The sequence below is a fragment of the Myxocyprinus asiaticus genome, chromosome 37 (assembly GCF_019703515.2).
Source record: "Myxocyprinus asiaticus isolate MX2 ecotype Aquarium Trade chromosome 37, UBuf_Myxa_2, whole genome shotgun sequence".
Taxonomy (NCBI): Eukaryota; Metazoa; Chordata; class Actinopteri; order Cypriniformes; family Catostomidae; genus Myxocyprinus; species Myxocyprinus asiaticus.
This window is the reverse complement of record NC_059380.1, coordinates 39,695,001-39,717,817: the sequence shown is the minus strand read 5'-3', so window position 1 is coordinate 39,717,817 and position 22,817 is coordinate 39,695,001. Positions and strand designations below refer to the sequence as shown.

Here is a 22,817-nt window from a genome sequence, read left to right as displayed (position 1 = left end):
AGAAGACAATCATTGACACCCTTCACAAGGAGGGTAAGCCACAAACATTCATTGCCAAAGAAGCTGGCTGTTCACAGAGTGCTGTATCCAAGCATGTTAACAGAAAGTTGAGTGGAAGGAAAAAGTGTGGAAGGAAAAGATGCACAACCAACCGAGAGAACCTCAGCCTTATGAGGATTGTCAAGCAAAATCGATTCAAGAATTTGGGTGAACTTCACAAGGAATGGACTGAGGCTGGGGTCAAGGCATCAAGAGCCACCACACACAGACGTGTCAAGGAATTTGGCTACAGTTGTCGTATTCCTCTTGTTAAGCCACTCCTGAACCACAGACAATGTCAGAGGCGTCTTATCTGGGCTAAGGAGAAGAAGAACTGGACTGTTGCCCAGTGGTCCAAAGTCCTCCTTTCAGATGAGAGCAAGTTTTGTATTTCATTTGGAAACCAAGGTCCTAGAGTCTGGAGGAAGGGTGGAGAAGCTCATAGCCCAAGTTGCTTGAAGTCCAGTGTTAAGTTTCCACAGTCTGTGATGATTTGGGGTGCAATGTCATCTGCTGGTGTTGGTCCATTGTGTTTTTTGAAAACCAAAGTCACTGCACCCGTTTACCAAGAAATTTTGGAGCACTTCATGCTTCCTTCTGCTGACCAGCTTTTTAAAGATGCTGATTTCATTTTCCAGCAGGATTTGGCACCTGCCCACACTGCCAAAAGCACCAAAAGTTGGTTAAATGACCATGGTGTTGGTGTGCTTGACTGGCCAGCAAACTCACCAGACCTGAACCCCATAGAGAATCTATGGGGTATTGTCAAGAGGAAAATGAGAAACAAGAGACCAAAAAATGCAGATGAGCTGAAGGCCACTGTCAAAGAAACCTGGGCTTTCATACCACCTCAGCAGTGCCACAAACTGATCACCTCCATGCCACGCTGAATTGAGGCAGTAATTAAAGCAAAAGGAGCCCCTACCAAGTATTGAGTACATATACAGTAAATGAACATACTTTCCAGAAGGCCAACAATTCACTAAAAATGTTTTTTTTATTGGTCTTATGATGTATTCTAATTTTTTGAGATAGTGAATTGGTGGATTTTTGTTAAATGTGAGCCAAAATCATCACAATTAAAAGAACCAAAGACTTAAACTACTTCAATCTGTGTGCATTGAATTTATTTAATACACGAGTTTCACAATTTGAGTTGAATTACTGAAATAAATGAACTTTTCCACGACATTCTAATTTATTGAGATGCACCTGTACAATCGTTTATGGCTTCTATGTTCATCATTGTCCAAAATTCAGAAGTAGCTGGTGTTTAATATGTATTTCTCACTTCGCACTGATAGTTTTGCATGAATACATCATTTCCAGTCAGGTGGTGCCTCACTGTAACCTTGATTTTTGCTTCTTTTTTTAAAGAAAAGGATGAACAAGTCGAAATAAATATTTGGTAATCAACATTATGCCACAAATGCTGTCGATTGAGCTTCACTTGGTTGAACCTGGAACATTCCTTTAATATTTCAGCAGATTTTCAGACGCATACTGTTTTTTCAGGTTTATGTTTTTGTCTTATGATCAGTGTAGTTAGTCTAAACTCAAATGTCTTCGTTTTGGAGTGCGTCGCCAGTGTTCCCTGTCTCTCTTAAATGTTGTGGTTCCAGTGATTAAGTCATGATATTCCAGTGAATAAGTGGGGTTGTTTTTTTGTATTTTGTTTATTTTTTATTACAACACAAAACAAATGGGATGTTAATAAACACATTTTAATTGGCTGTTGTGACAAACATATTCTAGATCTTCTGTAGAAAATAAGAGTGCTACTTGAATGTGCACAAGTCGCTGCTATGATGCTAGGGTATTGGGGCTGGTTGCTAAGATGTTCTGAATTATTTTTAGTGTGTTACTGTGCAATTGCTCATTTGTTCTGAGTAGTTACTGGGGTTGCTTACTGGCCCAAGTCAAAAGAGCTCCACTCAAGTGTCTATGAAATTCTGGCATCTAAATGGATCAGGTTCATCTGTCATTGTAAATCTGTGGGATTTTTATTGCCGGTTTTATCGTGCTCAACAAGCTGCATGATGTGTACGTTTTGATTGAATGCGTTTCTCTTGTCACAGGTTGTCTAGGCGACACACAGTTCTGCTTCCGTTTCCGACAGGCAACAGTGAGGAAGTCGTCGCTTGGATGTTTCCTTGACCACTTTGAACGCGATGCACCGGTCTGTCTCAAGGTCAGTACTGTGAGATTGTAAATACAAAACTCATATAAACCTGTTCAAGGGACAGTTCACCCCAAACTAAACAATCTGTATAATTCTGTATTATTTATGAGGGTCATTTTGTTCCTAAATCGCAAGTAAGTTTCACAAATTGCTTTTACGGATAGAAAATGTGTTTGTTTGTCTTTTCAGAGAGATCAGGGATATTACTACGGCTATGTATACTTCAGACAAGTACGGGACAAATCACTGAAGAGGGGCTACTTTCAGAAGGTACTTTTAACGTGACGTTTGGCAGGTTTTCAGTTTTTAGTTTTAACCAATAGAAAATTCTTAAAATGTCATACATCAATAAAAAAAAATTAAAAAAAAGAGAGACTTTTAAAATGGATAGTTCTAAAATCTGATTGGATGAGCCACTTTCAAAAACACTGTAAAATAGCCTTTATACACACATTTGTATCCGCACATCAATTTAATTCTTTATTAATTATTTATGATATTTGATTGTAACGTTGCCTGGATTAGATTGTATTATATTATATTATATAATATTACAATATATTATATTAAATATGATATTATAAATGGCAGAAATATTGTTTGTTTCAAATATTAATTTAAAGAAATTTAACAATTTGTGGAACTATTCATTAATAATTAACCATTAGTTCCAACTCTAAATTCTGATTGGTTAAAATTATATTATATATGATAGCATATTCTATATTATATTATGTTATATTATATTTGATTAGCATAAATATATATATTTTTTCAATTATTAATTTTATAAAATGTAATTATTTATGGATTATTAATGTAATTTTTAAATGGATAGTTCCGACTCTAAATTCTGATTGGATAAGACATGTTCAGAGCCATTAAAAATGAAAAACATTGGCATTGATGACCTGTTACCACTATATTATATTATATTATATTGTGTTGTATTAATTAGAGGAATATTGTTTTTCAAATATTAATTTTATAAAATGTAACTATTTATGTAACATTGTTGTTTTTTATCATATTGTTGTTACCACCATCTTAGTTTTTGTTGTATATAGCAACACCTTTTAAACACCCTTTTAACATATTTCATAATTATATTTTACCTAAAGCTTGTTTCCCATGCTTCAAATTTCTTGCATATAAACAGAAATGTGCCCCCAGCAAAGATCAAGTACAGAACTGAACATGTTCAGACACTGATGTTCTGCTTTAAACAGAAATGTAATTCTGGTCTACCATCAGCAAAGTTATTCACACCTTAAAAATAGAAGCAGAGATGACTGGGGAATTCTGAAACCTTTCAAGAGCCTCTAATTCTCTTTGTCTTTGATGATAGCGAATATTTCAACACCTACAAACTCAGAGACAGGACCTCTTCTTTATCCCAGTTGTTGAGTTGTGCAACTCCTCAGGTGATAAGGTGCCTTGCGCTAGATCAATAGAACTTTGTGTTTTTTGACTTAAACTGGGTTGTGTCTGTTCATTGTCTTTAGTGTTGGAGCTCTCTTGGTTACTCTAGTTTTCTAACCGCTCCCAGCTGCTATCTGCTGATTTTTGGTGCTGTCTGGCCAACACAATTAGACCTTAAAGGAATATTGTCATCAAATCTTAAACGAACCCTCAAATTGTTCCAGACCAGAACATGAAAAACATTATTTTGCAAAATGTCCTGGCTTTTCCGTACAATGAAAGTGAAAGGGAACTGGGGCTGTCAAGCTCCAAAAATGACAAACAAGCAACAAAAAAATAAATAAAAATACAATAAATGTCTGTATGACTTGTACGATATATTCCAAGTTGTCTAAAGCCATACAATAACTTTTGATTAAATTGAAGTCATTATGAACATATTGCACTCCCCTTTAGTTTTTAAATATCCTTTGTGTTGGTGTACAATCAAATATGCCATGTCATGCTGGGTTTGACAATGATAATTGGTTTTCGCATCTTAAAACCTGGGGCAACGCAGCTTGGTGCAACTCAACAGTGAACTATTCCTTTAAAGTCAACCTGAAAAGGCATTCGTAACCCATTTTACTTTTGTAATGTGATCTATTTCTGAGTAAAAATCCAATGACAAAATATTGATTAAATGGTGTAAAGTTAGATTTATATGTTCAAAAAGAAGAGGGCTTGAATGATATATCAGACAGAAATGAATGATATATCAGAGGTGGAGCAAGTTATTACATTTTAATAAAAAATTACAAAGACAAACATTTATTTTATTTGGGATGTGCACTAATGAATCGTTCACAATAAGACCAGGAACATGTATTTAGACAGTAAATAGGGTCAGTTTTGATTTTTGACTAAGATATTGTCTCTTGTGAAGTGTTTTGGATTTTGGGACTTTATGATGTTGCTTTCATTGTGTATGTTTGTATGTCTTGTAGTCTCTGGTCCTCATCAGTAAACTTCCATACGTGACGTTTTTCCACTCGCTGCTGAAGCTCATCGCACCAGAATACTTTGAGAAACAAGAGCCGTGTTTAGAGGCCGGTGAGTCCCAAAAACATGGAGCATACACTGGAAACAAATAACAAAAACTGACTGTGCAGACCAAACTGTAAGGCCTAGAGACATGAAAATTGCCGTAATGGTAGAACTCATGGGTGTGCATGGGCTCACCCCAATTGTCAATGGGGGGGCACGTCAGTTGACAAAACAAGACATTTTGGGTAATAACTCCTGAACCTTATGTGCTAGACTCAAGTGCTTTATATCATTGGCTCATAGAATGCTTGGCTCAAGCCAAACAAAACATCTATCTCCGATTTTATTTCTGTCATTAAAAGTTCTGCCATATTGGATTTTTTTCAAAACCTTCTTTTTCGAGCTAGTCCTAGACTGTTCGCCATATTTGAACCAAACAAGTGCAGAAAGATTCTCTGGAGTCCCATTATCAGTAATTATCAAAAAAAGTTTGAACTTTCGATTCATGGTCACAATGACACGCCAAAACTTAAGTAGGTGTGGACACTTGTACTTAAATGGTTATAACTCTTGAACGGAATGAGATATTTTCACCAAATTTGGGATACTTTTGTACTGCGTCAATCTGAGGACACATGAAAAAATTGCGTGCCTCAGCCACTTGATGGCGCTATAACAATGATAAACATAAAAATAGCTCTAACTACGGAACCGTTAGTCCAGTCGACTTGAAATTTTGCATAGAGTGTCTTTGTCTAAGGAGGACATTTGCATATCTTGAAAAACATGGCCACCATCAACCAATGACATTTCAGCAACTATTAGACAAGGTTAACTAAGGCTGATCAGAACGAAATGAGGTGGGCCTTTTTAAATCTTAGCCTAAGAGGTCTGAGCAATAAAAAAAAAAAAGGCCACCGCGCTTTTGCCTTTTACAATCATGTAAATGGTTATACAGTTGAAGTCAGAAGTTTACATACACTAAGGTTGAAGTCATTAAAACTAATTTTTTTAATCCACTCCACAGATTTCATATTAGCAAACTATAGTTTTGGCAAGTCGTTTAGGACATCTACTTTGTGCATGACACGAGTAATTTTTCCAACAATTGTTTACAGACAGATTGTTTCAGTTTTAATTAACTATTTCACAGTTCCAGTGGGTCAGACGTTTACATACACTAAGTTAATTGTGCCTTTAAGCAGCTTGGAAAATTCCAGAAAATGACGTCAAACCTTTAGGCACTTAGCCAGTTAGCTTCTGATAGGCTAATTGGAGTCAATTGGAGGTGTACCTGTGGATGTATTTTAAGGCCTACCTTCAAACTCAGTGCCTCTTTGCTTGACATCATGGAAAAATCAAAAGAAATCAGCCAAGACCTCAGAATAAAAATTGTGGACCGCCACAAGTCTGGTTCATCCTTGGAAGCAATTTCCAAACACCTGAAGGTACCACGTTCATTTGTACAAACAATAGTATACAAGTATAAACACCATGAGACCACACAGCCATCATACCGCTCAGGAAGGAGACACATTATGTCTCCTAGAGATGAACATAGTTTGGTGCAAGAAGTGCAAATCAATCCCAGAACAACAGCAAAGGACCTTGTGAAGATGCTGGAGGAAACAGGCAAACAAGTATCTATATCCACAGTAAAACGAGTCCTATATCGACATAACCTGAAAGGCTGCTCAGCAAGGAAGAAGCCACTGCTCCAAAACTGCCATAAAAAAGCCAGACTACAGTTTGCAAGTGCACATGGGGACAAAGATCTTTCTTTTTGGAGAAATGTCCTCTGGTCTTATGAAACAAAAATTGAACTGTTTGCAGGAAAAAGGGTGAGGCTTGCAAGCCGATGAACACCATCCCAACTGTGAAGCATGGGGGTGGCAGCATCATGTTGTGGGGGTGCTTTTCTGCAGGAGGGACTGGTGCACTTCACTAAATAGATGGCATCATGAGGAAGGACAATTATTTGGATATATTGAAGCAACATCTCAAGACATCAGCTAGGAAGTTAAAGCTCGGTCACAAATGGGTCTTCCAAATGGACAATGACCCCAAGCATACCTCGAAAGTTGTGGCAAAATGGCTTAAGGACAACAAAGTCAAGGTATTGGAGTGGCCATCACAAAGCCCTGACCTCAATCTGATAGAAAATCTGTGGGCAGAACTGAAAAACAATCCTGACTCAGTTACACCAGTTCTGTCTGGAGGAATGGGCCAGAATTCCAGCAACTTATTGTGAGAAGCTTGTGGAAGGATACACAAAACGTTTGACCCAAGTTAAACAATTTAAAGGCAATGCTACCAAATACTAACAAAGTGTATGTAAACTTCTGACCCACTGGGAATGTGATGAAAGAAATAAAAGCTGAAATAAATCATTCTTTCTACTATTATTCTGACATTTCACATTCTTAAAATAAAGTAGTGATCCTAACTGACCTAAGACAGGGAATGTTTTCTACAATTAAATGTCAGGAATTGTGAAAAACTGAGTTTAAATGTATTTGGCTGAGGTGTATGTAAACTTCTGACTTCAACTGTATATTCTGTGATGTTTCACACAGACACACATTACAGTATTTACATCATATAATTGAACTCCTTATTCAGAACAACTTTGCTTCAAGAACCATTGGTGTCAATCAAATTGTTCGTAAAATATTTGAGATTATTTAAAAACCTTTTTTTGCGAACTAGTCCTAGGTTTTGTATTCAACATCAACAAAACCTGTACAGGAAGAATCTGTGGACCGCTTGGATTAATAATTATCCCCCAAAAAATTACTTTTTATTTGACATGGCTATTACAGGGTCATTTAAAAATATGGGTGTGGCCTTGTTTACCTAGAAGCTTCAAAGACTCAAACTATAAATTACATTTTCATAAAATGTAATACAGGTGTGCAACGTGATTCTAAGGAATCATGCAAAATTTGGTGGAGATCAAATAATATCTGGCATTACAACATTGAGGAATTAAAAAAGCCATATCTCTGTGCTCTGCAACCTGATGGTGCTGAAAATTTAGCAATTTTACTCTGTTTTAGGTGCTTAGAGGCTGTCTAATTAAAACTTAATATCTGTTACTTATGTACTTAAAAGCCCTCAGTTGCTTGAACCCTTTTATTTTTTTGTTTTGTTTTTTTACATTTTGGATTTTTTTTATTTTTATTTTTTTATGTAAAAGCTTGCAATGACATCGACCGCTGGCCAACGCCATGCCCTGGGAAGATTCTTACACTCCCCATCATGGGCGTTGTCATGAAGGTAAGTTGGTTTTTTTTGTTGTTTTTTTTGTTTTTTGTTTTTTTTTCTCAATTTCTTTTGGTCTTTGTTAAAATACCAAGTCTTTGCTTTCACTTCACCTCAGTTTATTAACCAAACGCTACCATCTGTTCATTTCAGCTCCGCATCCCCACATGTTATGACAAGCCTGGAACCTCACAGCTCATTCAGTCCGCACCGGTAATAAACTCATGCCAGACCTGTAGGCGATGGTGATGATGTGTCATATTCAACAGGGTTTACGTCACTTTGCTTTAATGTAACCCAAGCTTTCGTTTACAGAGTGACAGTCTGGTGTCCATCGTTCTACCGACGGTTCATGAAGTCGACCTCTTCAGGTAAAATGCATTTGTTGTGTAATTTTGTTTTTATGGTACATGGTGTACTCTTTCTCCTTATAGTATTGATTGTTGATTATTACTTGCCTTTTGCTGCCCCCTGGTGGTAGCTGCCAACAGCAAATTGTCTTCGATCAAGCACTGGAAAATGAGCAGTTACATGCAATTACTTTTCCTATTCTGTCCTTAATGTTGCAGGTGTTTCTATCCAGTGTTCTTTCATATTCAGATGTTATGGGAGCTTGTGTTGCTAGGGGAAGCATTGGTTGTCATGGCACCATCACCAGCAGAATCTTCAGACACTGTGTTAGCATTGGTCAGGTAAGAAAAAAAATTCCTTAAAGGGATAGTTCACCCAAACATAAAAATTCTCACACCCACATGACATTTTTCTTCCGTGGAACACAAGATGAGAAGTTTTAATTGTATGCGCAGTTCTTACTTCCATACAATAAAAGTGACATCTTCTTTTGTGTTTCATTGAAGTAATGGGAACAGCATGAGGGTGAGTAAATGATGATAGAATTTGTATTTTTGCATGAACTGTACCTTTACGATGTGATTTAAGGTTGATAGGATGATTTTTTCTATGTCTAGAATTTCACCCAATTCAACTTTGGGCACTTTCGTATTCCTGGGGTTGATTTGAATTAAAATGAACAATTTCAGCTTTTTTCTTTTTGATTTGAAGCTCACTTTAAAACTGATTTTTACCAGGCCATCATCATTTATTTTTGGTGCTTTTTATGTCTAGATTAGACTGTTTTAGTCTTGTCCCAGCCCCAGATTTTCAGTATTAAACTATGAAAATACAAATTATTACGTTTAAAACTCAGATCATTTAAACAAAGAGTGAAATAATCAGAAACCATTTCAATATTTGTTGTGTGAAAATGATTTCTATCAATTGTTCAAAAATGACAACTGTCCCACAGTTGTGGCATCATTTCCACCACACCAAACAATTTTGCCACTAATAAAGTTTTGTTCAAAAGTTAGTGTACTTGTTAACCAAGTGGACAAAAGTGTCAGTGAAGAGCTTGCTTAAGATGAGACAAAACAATGAAAAGTCAAGGGAAATATATATATATATATATATATATATATATATATATATATTATTATTATTATTATTATTATTATTATTATTATGATATATATATATTTTTTTTTTTTTTTTTTTTTTTTTTAATTGGGCATCATTTCTAATCAAGCTGTAATTTTGCCAATTAATGCAAATACTGTGTGTATTTAGGAAACATAAAATGTTATCTATGAAACTAGACTTAGCAAGACAAATGAGTCGACCATTTTATTAAAAATTGTTTTTTTAAATGCCATCAGCGTCATTTCCAGCACAGAGTTCTATTAAACACAATACAGAATTCAAGATGTGCCAGAAATCACACTGTGGTGGGAATTTTCTTGAATGACATAAATCTCATGTGATGCATGTAAATACTTCATACATTCACAGTGCTAAAAGTGGCCGAAGTTGAAGTAACACTACTTCAGCTACTACATTTTTGACTATTTTAGAAAATGGGGCACTTTAAAATGATGTGCTAAATGAGGAGCAGGTGCTGACTTTGAAGTCACTATCAAATACTAATTCATTATGTAGAAAAAAACCATAAAAATCTCTCTCTCTCTCTGCAGTTGTATCTCTCCTCTGCGTTTCTGCAGTGACTTCCGGCCATATTTCACCATTCATGACAGTGAGTTTAAAGAATACACCACTCGAACACAAGCACCGTAAGTATCATCTTTCCATTTCTCTCTGCATAATCAAACTACTAGACTGAGTGTATGTGTGTAATATTTAGAGTATCTCTTTCTTTTGACCTTCAAAAGCAGCATGTAATTGAATCAGTGTGAAGTCTGTACGACAGATAAGATCTCTTTCTCTGGTCAGATTGATGGATGAAGATATTTCTGGAGCTCAAACAGGAAGTGATCGTGTTTTGAGAGATTGTGACACTGTTACTCTGTGTTTTGTGTGTGTGTGTGTGTGTGCGCGTGCGTGCGTGCTTGTGTGTGTGCTCTAGGCCTTCAGTCATTTTAGGAGTAACAAACCCGTTTTTCGCCAAAACTCTTCAGCACTGGCCGCACATCATCCGAATAGGAGACATGAAGCAAACAGGTTTTTTACTTTAATAATAATAAACTGCATTCATAATTTAATCTATTTAAACACAGTTTTAAAACGTTTTAACATTATTTAAGGTATAGAACAAAAAGTCTCCAAGGAATGTTAACCTTATTTTATTCAAAAATGGGATGACACTATTCTGAATTTATTTTTAAGGTGAAATGGCCAAACAGATGAAGGTGAAAAAACTGAAGAATCTCAAGACTTTGGATTCAAAACCTGGTGAGACCTAAACTACTTGTACTGTGACATTTTAGTTTCAGACAGGATCCCCCCCCCCCCCACACACACACACACACAAACACACTTTTTTGTCATTGTATTGAAGTCAAGAAACAACTAAAGTACCAAAACTAAAAAGTTACTAAAGGGATAGTTCACCCAAAAATGATAATTCTCCCATTTACTCACTCTCATGCCATCCCAGATGTGTATGACTTTCTTTCTTCTGCTGAACACAAATAAAGATTTGTAGAAGAATATTTCAGCTCTGTAGGTCCATACAATGCAAGTGAATGGTGATCAGACCTTTAGAGGTCCATAAAGCACATAAAGGCAGCATAAAAGTAATCCATGTGACTCCAGTGGTTTAATCCATGTCTTCTGAAGTGATATGATAGGTGTGGGTGAGAAACAGTCAGATCAATATTTAAGTCATTTTTTACCATAAATTTTCCTCCCTGCCCAGTAGGTGGCGATATGCACTAAGAATGTGAATTGCCAAAAAAACAAGTGGAGATTTATAGTATAAAAGGACTTCAATATTTATCTGTTTCTCACCCACACCAGAGCTGAGATATTCTTCTAAAAATCTTCATTTGTGTTCTGAAGAAAGAAAGTCATACACATCTGGGTTGAGGGTAAGAAAATGATGAGAGAATTTTGTTAAAATATATTCTTCTCACACAGTAACTGAAAAAGTCTATTCTCGTCCCATTTGGCCACAGGTGTGTACAGTGCGTATAAACCTTTCCTGAGCAAAGATGAGGACATAATTAAACAACTGCAGAAGGTAAATGTCTCTCTTATATAGTAGATTATTATTAAAGCATTCTTTTTAAAGTATTAATGTGGTATATTTGCGATTAACATCAGGGAGTTCAGCAGAAGCGTCCCTCTGCGGCCCAAAATGCAATTCTGCGGCGATATTTCCTGGAGCTAACACAGAGTTTCATCATACCACTGGTAAGAACGGTTCTTTGCATATGCAACAGACTATATCCCAGTTAGATAAAAAAAAAAAAATGGTTACCAAGGCAGAAACAAATGCTAAAATGACACCCTGTGCTTTTAATTAAAAATAAATTAATAAACAAAAAAAATTAAAAAATTCTTTATTTTTTAAGTTTGTTTTCTCAGTGAATATTGTGTAAAATCAATATGGATGAGAATAATTTGGAATTTGCTGATTCCATTTTCCGATTCTGATTCCTCTAAACGGTTCCATTAACCCTTTAATACATACTTCTGTCTTTAGTGACACGGGACCTCATTCCACCTCCTGTAACGCATCCATTTTTTGGAGTTGTGCCCACGTCTCTTTAGTACTCCTCAACCTTTCTCTTCTGAATAGTATATCAAAAAAAAAAAAAAAGCCAAAATTGCAAAAAATATTTACTTAATTTAATATTTTACTTACTTAACTTAATTACCAAAAGTATAAAGGGTCATTAAAGACCCAAAATATATAATAGTCACTTTTTTTTTTTGCTTCCATAAATTATATTTCTATGATTATTTAATATCTATATAAGTTTACTATCACAAGAAATATATTTCTTTGTTTATAGCAAGTTAAGAACTATATTCATTCAAAATAATACTAAATCATGTTGATTTCCTGTGACAATGATGAATTATCAGTATCTCGTATGCATGTACACACATACATATTATACATGATATTTCTCACTCAAAGTGGCCCTGATGTTTCAGTGATTGACTTGATTTACATTTGACATTGTTATTTGGCGAAGAAGCAGTGTGGAAGCAAACTATAGCAAGTTTAACACACGAACAGTATGATTTGGCTATTGACATTTGGGTGCACTACTGACATTATGTGAGTTGTGTGTCAATAAGTGCCTAGAGAAAATACAAATGTGTAGCTTATGTTCATATTATGTGTTATGTGTAGCTCAATATGTGTTTGACCGCCAGTTGCATCTCATTAAATTTCAGCGTAGAAGTAATGAATCCGTTTCTATCATTCGTTCCATCATCTCTTTTATGTATGAAAAAAGTAATACATCAAAATATATCAGAACATGCTGTATTCTGTTTTGTTGATTCATTTATGATAGATTTATGTGTCTGGTCGCTAAAGACCCGAGTGTGTAATAATGTTTGGCGAAACACCCAAGCAGTTAAGGGTTAATGATTCTTTCAGTACTTTTGGGGAAGAAATATTTTGTTAAATATGAATAAATTATTCTTGGATTTACGGCCTTCAGCAGCCTGTTAAAAATTATATCATTTCAGATTTTAACAGAATGGATTCTTGCAAAAGGCGCATTTACACAGACATTATAATTAAGATATTTTATTCATTGATATATATAGATATAGATATATATTATTAAGAGATAATACTGTGTGTAAATGTGTGATATGGTAAATTTTCAGGAGCGTTATGTGGCGAGTCTAATGCCTTTACAGAAGAGCATCTGTCCTTGGAAAGTAAGACCTGTTTGATCCTTTCGTACTCTATACTGAACATCTCAGTAGTTCTTGAGTAGTTTGTGTTCTCTGATTCATAGTTCCTTTTCCATTTGATTCAGTTGATTTTGAAAATGTCAACTGAATCTTCTTCTTTAATATCTCAGAGTCCTCCTCAGCTGCGGCCGTTCATTCAGGAGGAGTTTATGAAGACTCTAGAGAAAGCCGGACCTCAGCTGACCTCTCGACTCAAAGGAGACTGGATCGGCCTGTACAGGTGCTGCATTTCTCAAGAGTTAAAAAGCTTTGAAGTATGAAAACCTGACCATCTTTTGTACATCTTTTGTAATTTAATATATATATATATATATATATATATATAGTTGTGGCCAAAAATATGAGAAAAAAAGGCTGTGAAACAAAATCTGCATTGTTTATCCTTTTGAACTTTCATTAAAAAAATTCACAAAAATCTAAATTTTAATTGAAGTAAAACAACTGAAACGGGAAATATCTCATTATTAAATATTTTTCTCCAAAACGCATTGGCCATAATTAGTGGCACCCTTTTATTCAATACTTTTTGCAACCTCCCTTTGCCAAGATAACAGCTCTGAGTCTTCTCTTATAATGCCTAATGAGGTTGGAGAACACATGGCAAGGGATCTGAGACCATTCCTCCATACAAAATCTTTGAATCCTTCAAATTCAGAGGTGCACACAGGTTTTCTATGGGGTTCAGGTCAGGGGACTGGGATGGCCATGGCAGAAATGTTGATTCTGTGGTCAGTGAACCGTTTTTGTGTTGATTTTGATGTTTGTTTTGGATCATGTCCTGATGGAATATCCAACCAGGACCATTTTAAGCTCGAGTCCATGATGCCATGTATCCGAACAAGATGTCCAGGGCCTCTGGCAGAAAAAAATTCCCACAAAATTCAAGATGCGGCACCACATTTAACCGTGGGTATTGGGTACTTCATCTCTGTGTACGCCAAACCCATCTCTGGTGTTTGCTGCCAAAAAGCTCTATTTTTGTTTTATCTGACCATAGAACCCGGTCCCATTTGAAGTTCCAGTAGTGTCTGGCAAACTGAAGATGCTTGAGTTTGTTGTTGGATGAGAGCAGAGGCTTTTTTCTTGAAACCCTCCCAAACAACTTTTTTTTTAAAAATTTTTTAAAGACTTTCTGACCCCAAGACCTAGCTTATTTCTGCAATTCTACAGCTGTGATCCTTGAAAAGTTTTTGGCCATTTGAACCATCCTCAATGTGCATGGAGACAATATAGACACACGTTCTCTTTCAGGCCAGTTCTTAAGATCTCCAGTTGATTGGAACATGTTTATTATTGCCCTGATGATGGAAATGGGTATTTTCAATGCTCTGGCTATTTTCTTATAGCCACTTCCTATTTTGTGAAGCTCAACAACCTTTTACCGCACATCAGAACTATATTCTTTAGTCTAACCCACTGTGATTGATGATTAAGGGAATTTGGCCTGTGTGTTACCTCATATTTATACCCCTGTGAAACAAGAAGTCATGGCTGAACAATTTCATATTCTTTGTCACCCAGGTGCACTAAAAAATGTAAAATATGAATGGGAATATACTTCAGAAATATTTTACTCATAAGAATTTCTAGGGGTGCCAATAATTGTGGCCAACATGTTCTGGAGAAAAATATTTATTTAATAATGAGATATTTCCCATCTTTCAATTGTTTTACTTCAATTAAAGTTTCGATATTTTATTTATTTATTTATTTATTTATTTTTTAATGAAAGATCAAAAGGATAAACAATGCAGATTTTTATTCACCAACTTCTTTGCTCATATTTACCAAGGGTGCAAATATTTTGGCCACAACTATGTGTGTGTGTGATATGTGAAAAAAAAGTATTTCACTGTATATGTGCAAATGTTTAATGTGTGATAAATAAATACAATTATAAAAATTATTAAAAAAAAAAATTATTATAATTATAAATTAATTAATTAATTATCGTGTGTGTGTGTGTGTGTGTGAATTATGCTCAGCTTTGAAATATTACAAACCTCTAAATGTACAAACCACTCAAGATTAATTGTTTCAAAGTGTGGCAATCCAAGAACTTCCTCATTCATAATAATCAGTGATTTTTGCTTTTGAAAATAGAACAGACAGTTTTCTTAACACCCATAGTCTGTTCCCGGCTTCCACAGACAGTTCCTGGGGTCTCCAAACTTCGATGGCTGGTTCAGGAACCGCAGGAAGGAGATGACACAGAAGCTGGAAGCTCTTCATCTAGAGGCGTTGTGTGAGGAAGATCTACAGCTGAGGATCCAGAAGCACACTGAGGTGGAGACTGTTGATCTGGTGCTTAAACTGAAGGAGAAACTGGTTAGTTCTCTCATTCTGTTAAACTATACATAAGTGGGTCAACAATGTGGTGCATATTTTTTGTCCAGATCTATAAGTTGTTCAAAAATACATAAGAAATGCAATTCACACAACACCTCTACTATGAGCAAGTTTTCACTTTCTGAGTTATAAGTCAAAAGTAATTTTTTCTGGTGCTTAAAGTCAAAAATCTTTCAGTGGTGTAACCGTCCGGAGACATTTAAAAAAATTAAAGTCTCATGACATTTTTGAGAAAAGAAATGTTGGCATATGTAGTTTGGAATCATATTTTATTATTATTTCTTAAAAACATTTAGCAGTGAAACAAGATTTATAATAATAACCCACCAAATCAAAGTCAGGTGGTGAAACCAATATATGATACCCATATATCTAAAAATATTGTAAAAAATATATATAAAAGGACATTTTCATGAGATATAATGTATTATAATTGATGAGAGGGGGGAGGGGCAAATTTCAGCAAAGTATACATTTGATTATACAGTATATGTACTGTATAAACAGTATATATAGTGTGTACTGTATATATATATATATATATTTGTTAATTTTGTTTTTAATGTAAATATTAAGGCATATTTATATTTTATATGTAATACATTTTTTGTGTATACATACACCGATCAGCCACAACATTAAAACCACCTGCCTAATATTGTGTAGGTCCCCCTCGTGCCGCCAAAACAGCGCCAACCCGCATCTCAGAATTGCATTCAGAGATGATATTCTTCTCAACACAATTGTACAGAGCGGTTATCTGAGTTACCGTAGACTTTGTCAGTTTGAACCAGTCTGGCCATTCTCTGTTGACCTCTCTCATTAACAAGGTGTTTCCGTCCACAGAACTGCCGCTCACTGGATGTTTTTTGTTTTTGGCACCATTCTGAGTAAATTACAGAGACTGTTGTGTGTGAAAATCCCGGGAGATCAGCAGTTACAGAAATACTCAAACCAGCCCATCTAGCACCAACAATCATGCCACGTTCCAAATCATTGAGATCACATTTTTTCCCCATTCTGATGGTTGATGTGAACATTAACTGAAGCTCCTGACCTGTATCTGCATGAATTTATGCACTGCACTGCTGCCACGCGATTGGCTGATTAGATAATCGCATGGATGATTGTTGGTGCCAGACGGGCTGGTTTGAACTGACAAAGTCTACGGTAACTCAGATAACCGCTCTGTACAATTGTGGTGAGAAGAATATAATATCTCAGAATGCTATTCTGAGATGTGGGTTGGCGCTGTTTTGGTGGCACGAGGGGGACCTACACAATATTAGGCAGGTGGTTTTAATGTTGTTGCTGATCGGTGTATACAGTTGTGCCCAAAAGTTTGCATACCCTGGCAGAAATTGAGAAATTTTGGCATTGATTTTGAAAATATGACTGATCATGCAAAAAAACTATCTTTAAGGATAGTGATCATATGAAGCCATTTATTATCACATAGTTGTTTGGCTCCTTTTTAAATCGTAATGATAACAGAAATCACCCAAATGGCCCTGATCAAAAGTTTACATACCCTTGAATGTTTGGCCTTGTTACAGACACACAAGGTGACACACACAGGTTTAAATGGCAATTAAAGTTTAATTTCCCTTTTAAAATTGCAATTAGTGTCTGTGTATAAATAGTCAATGAGTTTGTTAGCTCTCACGTGGATGCACTGAGCAGGCTAGATACTGAGCCATGGGGAGCAGAAAAGAACTGTCAAAAGACCTGCGTAACAAGGTAATGGAACTTTATAAAGATGGAAAAGGATGTAAAAAGATATCCAAAGCCTTGAAAATGCCAGTCAGTACTGTTCAATCACTTATTAAGAAGTGGAAAATTCAGGGATCTCTTGATACCAAGCCAAGATCAGTCAGACCAAGAAAGATTTCAGCCACAACTGTCAGAAGAATTGTTCAGGATACAAAGAAAAACCCACAGATAACCTCAGGAGAAATACAGGCTGCTCTGGAAAAAGATGGTGTGGTTGTTTCAAGGAGCACAATACGACCATACTTGAACAAATATGAGCTGCACGGTCGAGTTGCCAGAAAGAAGCCTTTACTGCACCGGTGCCACATAAAAGCCCGGTTACAATATTCCCGACAACACCTTGATACGCCTCACAGCTTCTGGCACACTGTAATTTGGAGTGACGAGACCAAAATAGAGCTTTATGGTTACAAACATAAGCGCTATGTTTGGAGAGGTGTCAACAAGGCCTATAGTGAAAAGAATACCATCCCCACTGTGAAGCATGGTGGTGGCTCACTGATGTTTTGGTGGGTGTGCGAGCTCTAAAGGCACGGCGAATCTTGTGAACATTGATGGCGAGATGAATGCAGCATGTTATCAGAAAATACTGGCAGACAATTTGCATTCTTCTGCAGGAAAGCTGTGTATGGGACGCTCTTGGACTTTCCAGCACGACAATGACCCTAAGCACAAGGCCAAGTTGACCCTCCAGTGGTTACAGCAGAAAAAGGTGAAGGTTCTGGAGTGGCCATCACAGTCTCCTGACCTTAATATCATCGAGCCACTCTGGGGAGATCTCAAACGTGCGGTTCATGCAAGACGACCAAAGACTTTGCATGACCTGGAGGCATTTTGCCAAGACGAATGGGCAGCTATACCACCTGCAAGAATTTGGGGCCTCATAGACAACTATTACAAAAGACTGCACACTGTCATTGATGCTAAAGGGGGCAATACACAGTATTAAGAACTAAGGGTATGCAGACTTTTGAACAGGGGTCATTTCATTTTTTTCTTTGTTGCCATGTTTTGTTTTATGATTGTGCCATTCTGTTATAACCTACAGTTGAATATGAATCCCATAAGAAATAAAAGATATGTGTTTTGCCTGCGCACTCATGTTTTCTTTAAAAATGGTACATATATGACCAATTCTCCAAGGGTATGCAAATTTTGAGCACAACTGTATATCTAATTTAAAATATACTGTATATATAAAGTGCATAAATGTACAGTATATATTATTTGATTTATTTTAGAATGTTTATTTTAAGTCATTTTTATATTTTATGTTCAAGTAGTTTATATATATATATATATATATATACTGTATATTTATTATAAACAGTTGTATAAACTATATACAATTATAATGTATACAACACACATGTATTTGTTTAATAATGTATATATTAATATTAATATTTTATATATGTAATTGTGTGTGTGTGTGTGTATATGTATATACATATACACTGAACAAAAATATAAATGCAACATGTAAAGTGTTGGTCCCATGTTTCATGAGGTGAAATAAAAGATCCCAGAAATTTCCCTACGCATTGATTAGATTAGATTAGCGCCTAATGCATTTATTTCAATTGACTGATTTCCTTAAATGAACTGTAACTCAGTAAAATCTTTGAAATTGTTGCATGTTGAGTTTATATTTTTGTTCAGCCTTTTTTGATCATATTTACCAAGGGTGCCAATATTTTTGGCCAATACTGTATGTTTTAAATGTGTCTGTATTCTGAATGTCTTATTCATCTTTCACTTTCGTTTGAATATTTAGTGCTTGTTCATGTTTTGGTTTTTTTGGGGGTTTTTTTTTCATTCTCGTGCTGTTGTGTTTTAGACACAGGCTGAAAGAGATCATCTTCCTGTCAAAACAGGAACTCTGGTCAAACTACAGGCCCATATTGAGACGATAATCCTGTCGCTACCAGAAGACCTGCAAGGCATCTTACACAAACCACCGAGTCCCTGATGCTCTCACAACACTGAGACTGAGCAGACTGAGGCGTATACAGGGTCAACAGACACAAACGCCCTCCAGTTCCACACACGAGTGACAGACTGCATCAAGTGCACTTGATTCTGGAACTCTATGTGCCCTTGAATGGACAATGCTGGCATTGCCAAAAAAAGACAAAGAAATGGCATGCGCACACTTTATGGACATTTTTGGTGTGTTTATACTGTAAGTCTCACTGTGTGAGATTGACATTCACAATGATTTTAAACATGAAGATGCTTATAATGTTCTGAGCATTTAATCAAGACAGAGAAAACTGAATTTGAATGATCGGCATTGGAGAAGGAAATAGGAATTTCATTTAAATGGCTGTGATGACACCAGTGTCCCTGTAGTCTCAACATTTATCTAATGAGTCTATTCTGGTGAATCTAATGAAACCTGTCAAGAACATGTGTGGGTGATATTTCACCCCAAAATCTGAAAAAATATATATTTTGCATAAAGATTCTTTAATCATTTTTGCATTGTGATATTATTTTCATGAGTATTAAACACATTTTCACCAGAGTTTATCATTACAGATTGTGCGAAAATATATTATTCTCATTATTATAATGCAGAAAAAAAATTACACAATGTGTTGTACTGTCTTTATGCTGATTTAAGTTTAAAAAAAATTATTTTCCACAGTAATTCCAGAAATGAGTCATAACTGAGAATAATGGAAATCAGGAAAATGTAAAACGTCCAGATTTGGTGGGAAAATGTGCGTAGTTTTCAAGAAAATAATGTCAATGCAAAAAAAATGTACCTAAAAAAATAGCCTTAATTTTCTTTATTTACTATATATATATATATATAGATATATAGATGGATAGATTTATATATTGATACATTTCTTCCTTCTATATTTGTATTATATATGTCTACGTAAATTATTATTAATTTTTATATTATTATTTTAGGTGAAATGTGACCTGGACATTTTTTGTGAGATTCATCCAGTCAAATGCATTATGAACCGTGATAATTGACATGAAATTGCAATAATAAGTGATTTATTGCACTTTTACAAGCACTAACACTACTAAACCATTTGATGTTGATGTGCATTTACCATAATTAAGGCAGAAAAATGAAATGTACAATATTTTAACAAAAATACAGTATTTTATTTCTAAACTGACTAACTATAAATGGAAAACAACAATTGCCTTTACCTTTCTTGACTAGCTTTATTTTAACTCATCAAAAGCTTAAAATGATAAAGATGACATATTTACTGAATGGTCAATCACTGGTTAAACGGAAAGTACTAATCTAGTCATACTTGAATAACTTCCATGTGATTTCCAAATGTCCTGCATTCAGCAGTCTTTCAGTGTCGTTGCATTGAGGCATGTGGTCTTCCCTCCTCTTTAACATCACTTATACACAGCGTTGTTCAGAAAATGATGATGGTCTTTACTGTCTATACATATTCTATTCTTAAATTACAGTGTTTCTTTTTTACCTAAAAGACAGGGATGTATTGCATCTTGCGGTTTCTTTTTCCCCTTTCATTCTGATCTATTTGTTTTGGTTGATTTAAAATGATTTCATGTCTCTTTTAGGACCAAGTGATTATTATGGATGGTGTGCTTAATCTCCCGACAGAGTTTTAGAATACTGTTCAAATAATTGTTTGACCTTTAGAAAGGCCTCTGTTAGTCTGCACTTTACCCGTCAAGTGTATTGTGCAAGACAATGCAGTTCTTATTGTGTTCTGCATCAAATGTTCCCTTTTTTTTTTCTGAGTTGTCCTATACAAACGACCATATTTCACACAATGGATCATCACAAATGCATGCTCAATAGAGTTTTACATTTAAAGATAGAAATACAAGCTTTCCGTTGTGTGCACTAAGCTGCAGAGATAAACTCGGAAGCCACCAAAGACCATCACACTTTTCTAGTGTTTTCCATTATTAATTTAGTGCATTTGTTACATAGAATAATGATTCTGTCCATGTCACAGCAGAGAATTTATGGAAAGCCTTACATCATGTAGTTCAAATCGAGATGTTTATTTCCATGACATTAATCTGGGCTTGTGACAACAGGCTAATGCTGGTGCAGACCTGTGATAACTGGTTGTTGCGTGTTTTATATTAAAGAACAAACCTATTTTAACATGCTTGAATTTTATAGATGTATATTCTGATATTCAAATACGAAAATAGCAACTTGCTTTTGAGACGATGCCCGTTTGTTATACTGACTGAGATTTTCTAACACCAGTATTTTTGATTCTGGTCATTTCTATTGGCTGTTATTATACAGGATGTTTTATTTGTTGCTGTGGTGATTTTTTTATTATAATATATATTGGGAAAAAAAAATATATATATATATATATATATATAATTTTTTTTCCCGTGCACCAAGTAACCATGTACACAGAACCACAGTCAGCTGCAATAAACATGAACCACAATATTTTTCTATCAAACCTATAACCACTAATGTTTTTTTTGTTTGTTTTTTTTTCTGCTATCACGTTATTTAAAATAGCTATTCTTAAGAAGTATTCCATTGTTATGTTATACATGAAGAACTAGTGTGTGTGTGTGTGTATATATATATATATATATATATATATATATATATATTATTTTTTTTAATTGTTTTTTTTTTTAAATAAATGTCTTTGGGCTTAAATTACATTTCTTTTATTAACATACTGGTTTTAGTCCCATCATCTTTACTGGCAGTTAACAGTAGAGGCACCACAATGAGTAATTGCAAATAAATTATCAAATTAATTGCAATAAACTACAATAAAATAACTACTTTGTTAAATTTGACTCAGCGGTATTTGATGATCATTTCCATGACATAAAAGATGTTATATATATATAATTTTTTTCCCCATTGGCACCCCTTACTTCTGCCAGCATATACTGTATATTGTCACTACAGTTATTATAACAACAATAAAACTGGTAAATTGGCAATCAGCCACCACTATCATCAAAAATAATGATTCCATAGTCATTTATTTTTGATTTTACAGTAACAAGAACTTTTAAAGGTGGTATTTTGGTATGGTTACCAATGAAACTTTCAGTAAGGGACATAATCAGAAAGCATGATTTTCACAGGTGGGTATAAATATACAAACATTATTATTTTTTAAATGCCAGTGCATTTGTTGTGTTTACCTATAAGTGTTATGTGACCTGTCTGTCCTAAATGAAAATAAAGCAATTTCTTATGAATTTTCAGTTTTCTATTCTGTAATTTTTATTTAGTGCATGAGAATAAAACAGGAATGCTCAAGACATTTTGTGGACAATAAATGCGAAATGTATTATGCTATTTAAAAGGCACAGATACATACTGTATTTCAGGCAAACATAAGCTGCTTCTTTTGGTGTACACATACCACAAAATAAGACCTAAAATAGGCCATACATTTCACTACAGTAGTATAATTATTAACAAGAGATCTTAAAAATCTAAAAATAGAAAATACAGCTGAAGACTGCACATAATAAACTAAACAAAAACATTTTTATG

At 35.0% G+C, this 22,817-nt stretch overlaps 1 protein-coding gene and 1 pseudogene across 3 annotated transcripts in view; one reads left to right on the top strand and one right to left on the bottom strand.

Annotated features, from left to right (window-relative positions):
- The window catches only part of LOC127427873 (protein DENND6A-like), a 43,345-nt gene extending 20,848 nt beyond the window's left edge, over positions 1 to 22,497 (top strand). Inside the window, exons 4-19 of one of the 3 annotated variants that reach the window (XR_007894990.1) lie at positions 2,118 to 2,230; positions 2,411 to 2,491; positions 4,630 to 4,735; positions 7,869 to 7,948; positions 8,087 to 8,146; positions 8,249 to 8,304; positions 8,503 to 8,625; positions 9,964 to 10,059; positions 10,353 to 10,447; positions 10,613 to 10,678; positions 11,404 to 11,468; positions 11,552 to 11,641; positions 13,082 to 13,135; positions 13,282 to 13,425; positions 15,322 to 15,499; positions 19,134 to 19,277. Coding sequence is in view for 2 of the 3 variants with exons in the window: in XM_051675753.1 (XP_051531713.1) it covers positions 2,118 to 2,230; positions 2,411 to 2,491; positions 4,630 to 4,735; positions 7,869 to 7,948; positions 8,087 to 8,146; positions 8,249 to 8,304; positions 8,503 to 8,625; positions 9,964 to 10,059; positions 10,353 to 10,447; positions 10,613 to 10,678; positions 11,404 to 11,468; positions 11,552 to 11,641; positions 13,082 to 13,135; positions 13,282 to 13,391; positions 15,322 to 15,499; positions 19,134 to 19,265 (1,505 nt within the window). In the remaining variant the exon portion in view is untranslated. Of the gene's footprint in view, positions 1 to 2,117; positions 2,231 to 2,410; positions 2,492 to 4,629; positions 4,736 to 7,868; positions 7,949 to 8,086; positions 8,147 to 8,248; positions 8,305 to 8,502; positions 8,626 to 9,963; positions 10,060 to 10,352; positions 10,448 to 10,612; positions 10,679 to 11,403; positions 11,469 to 11,551; positions 11,642 to 13,081; positions 13,136 to 13,281; positions 13,426 to 15,321; positions 15,500 to 19,133 lie in introns of all 3 variants that reach the window. The other 2 variants (XM_051675753.1, XM_051675754.1) reach the window with 2 other exon arrangements.
- A 31-nt stretch (positions 22,498 to 22,528) lies between these two features.
- Positions 22,529 to 22,817, bottom strand: part of LOC127427928 (ADP-ribosylation factor 5-like) — a 2,137-nt pseudogene continuing 1,848 nt past the window's right edge.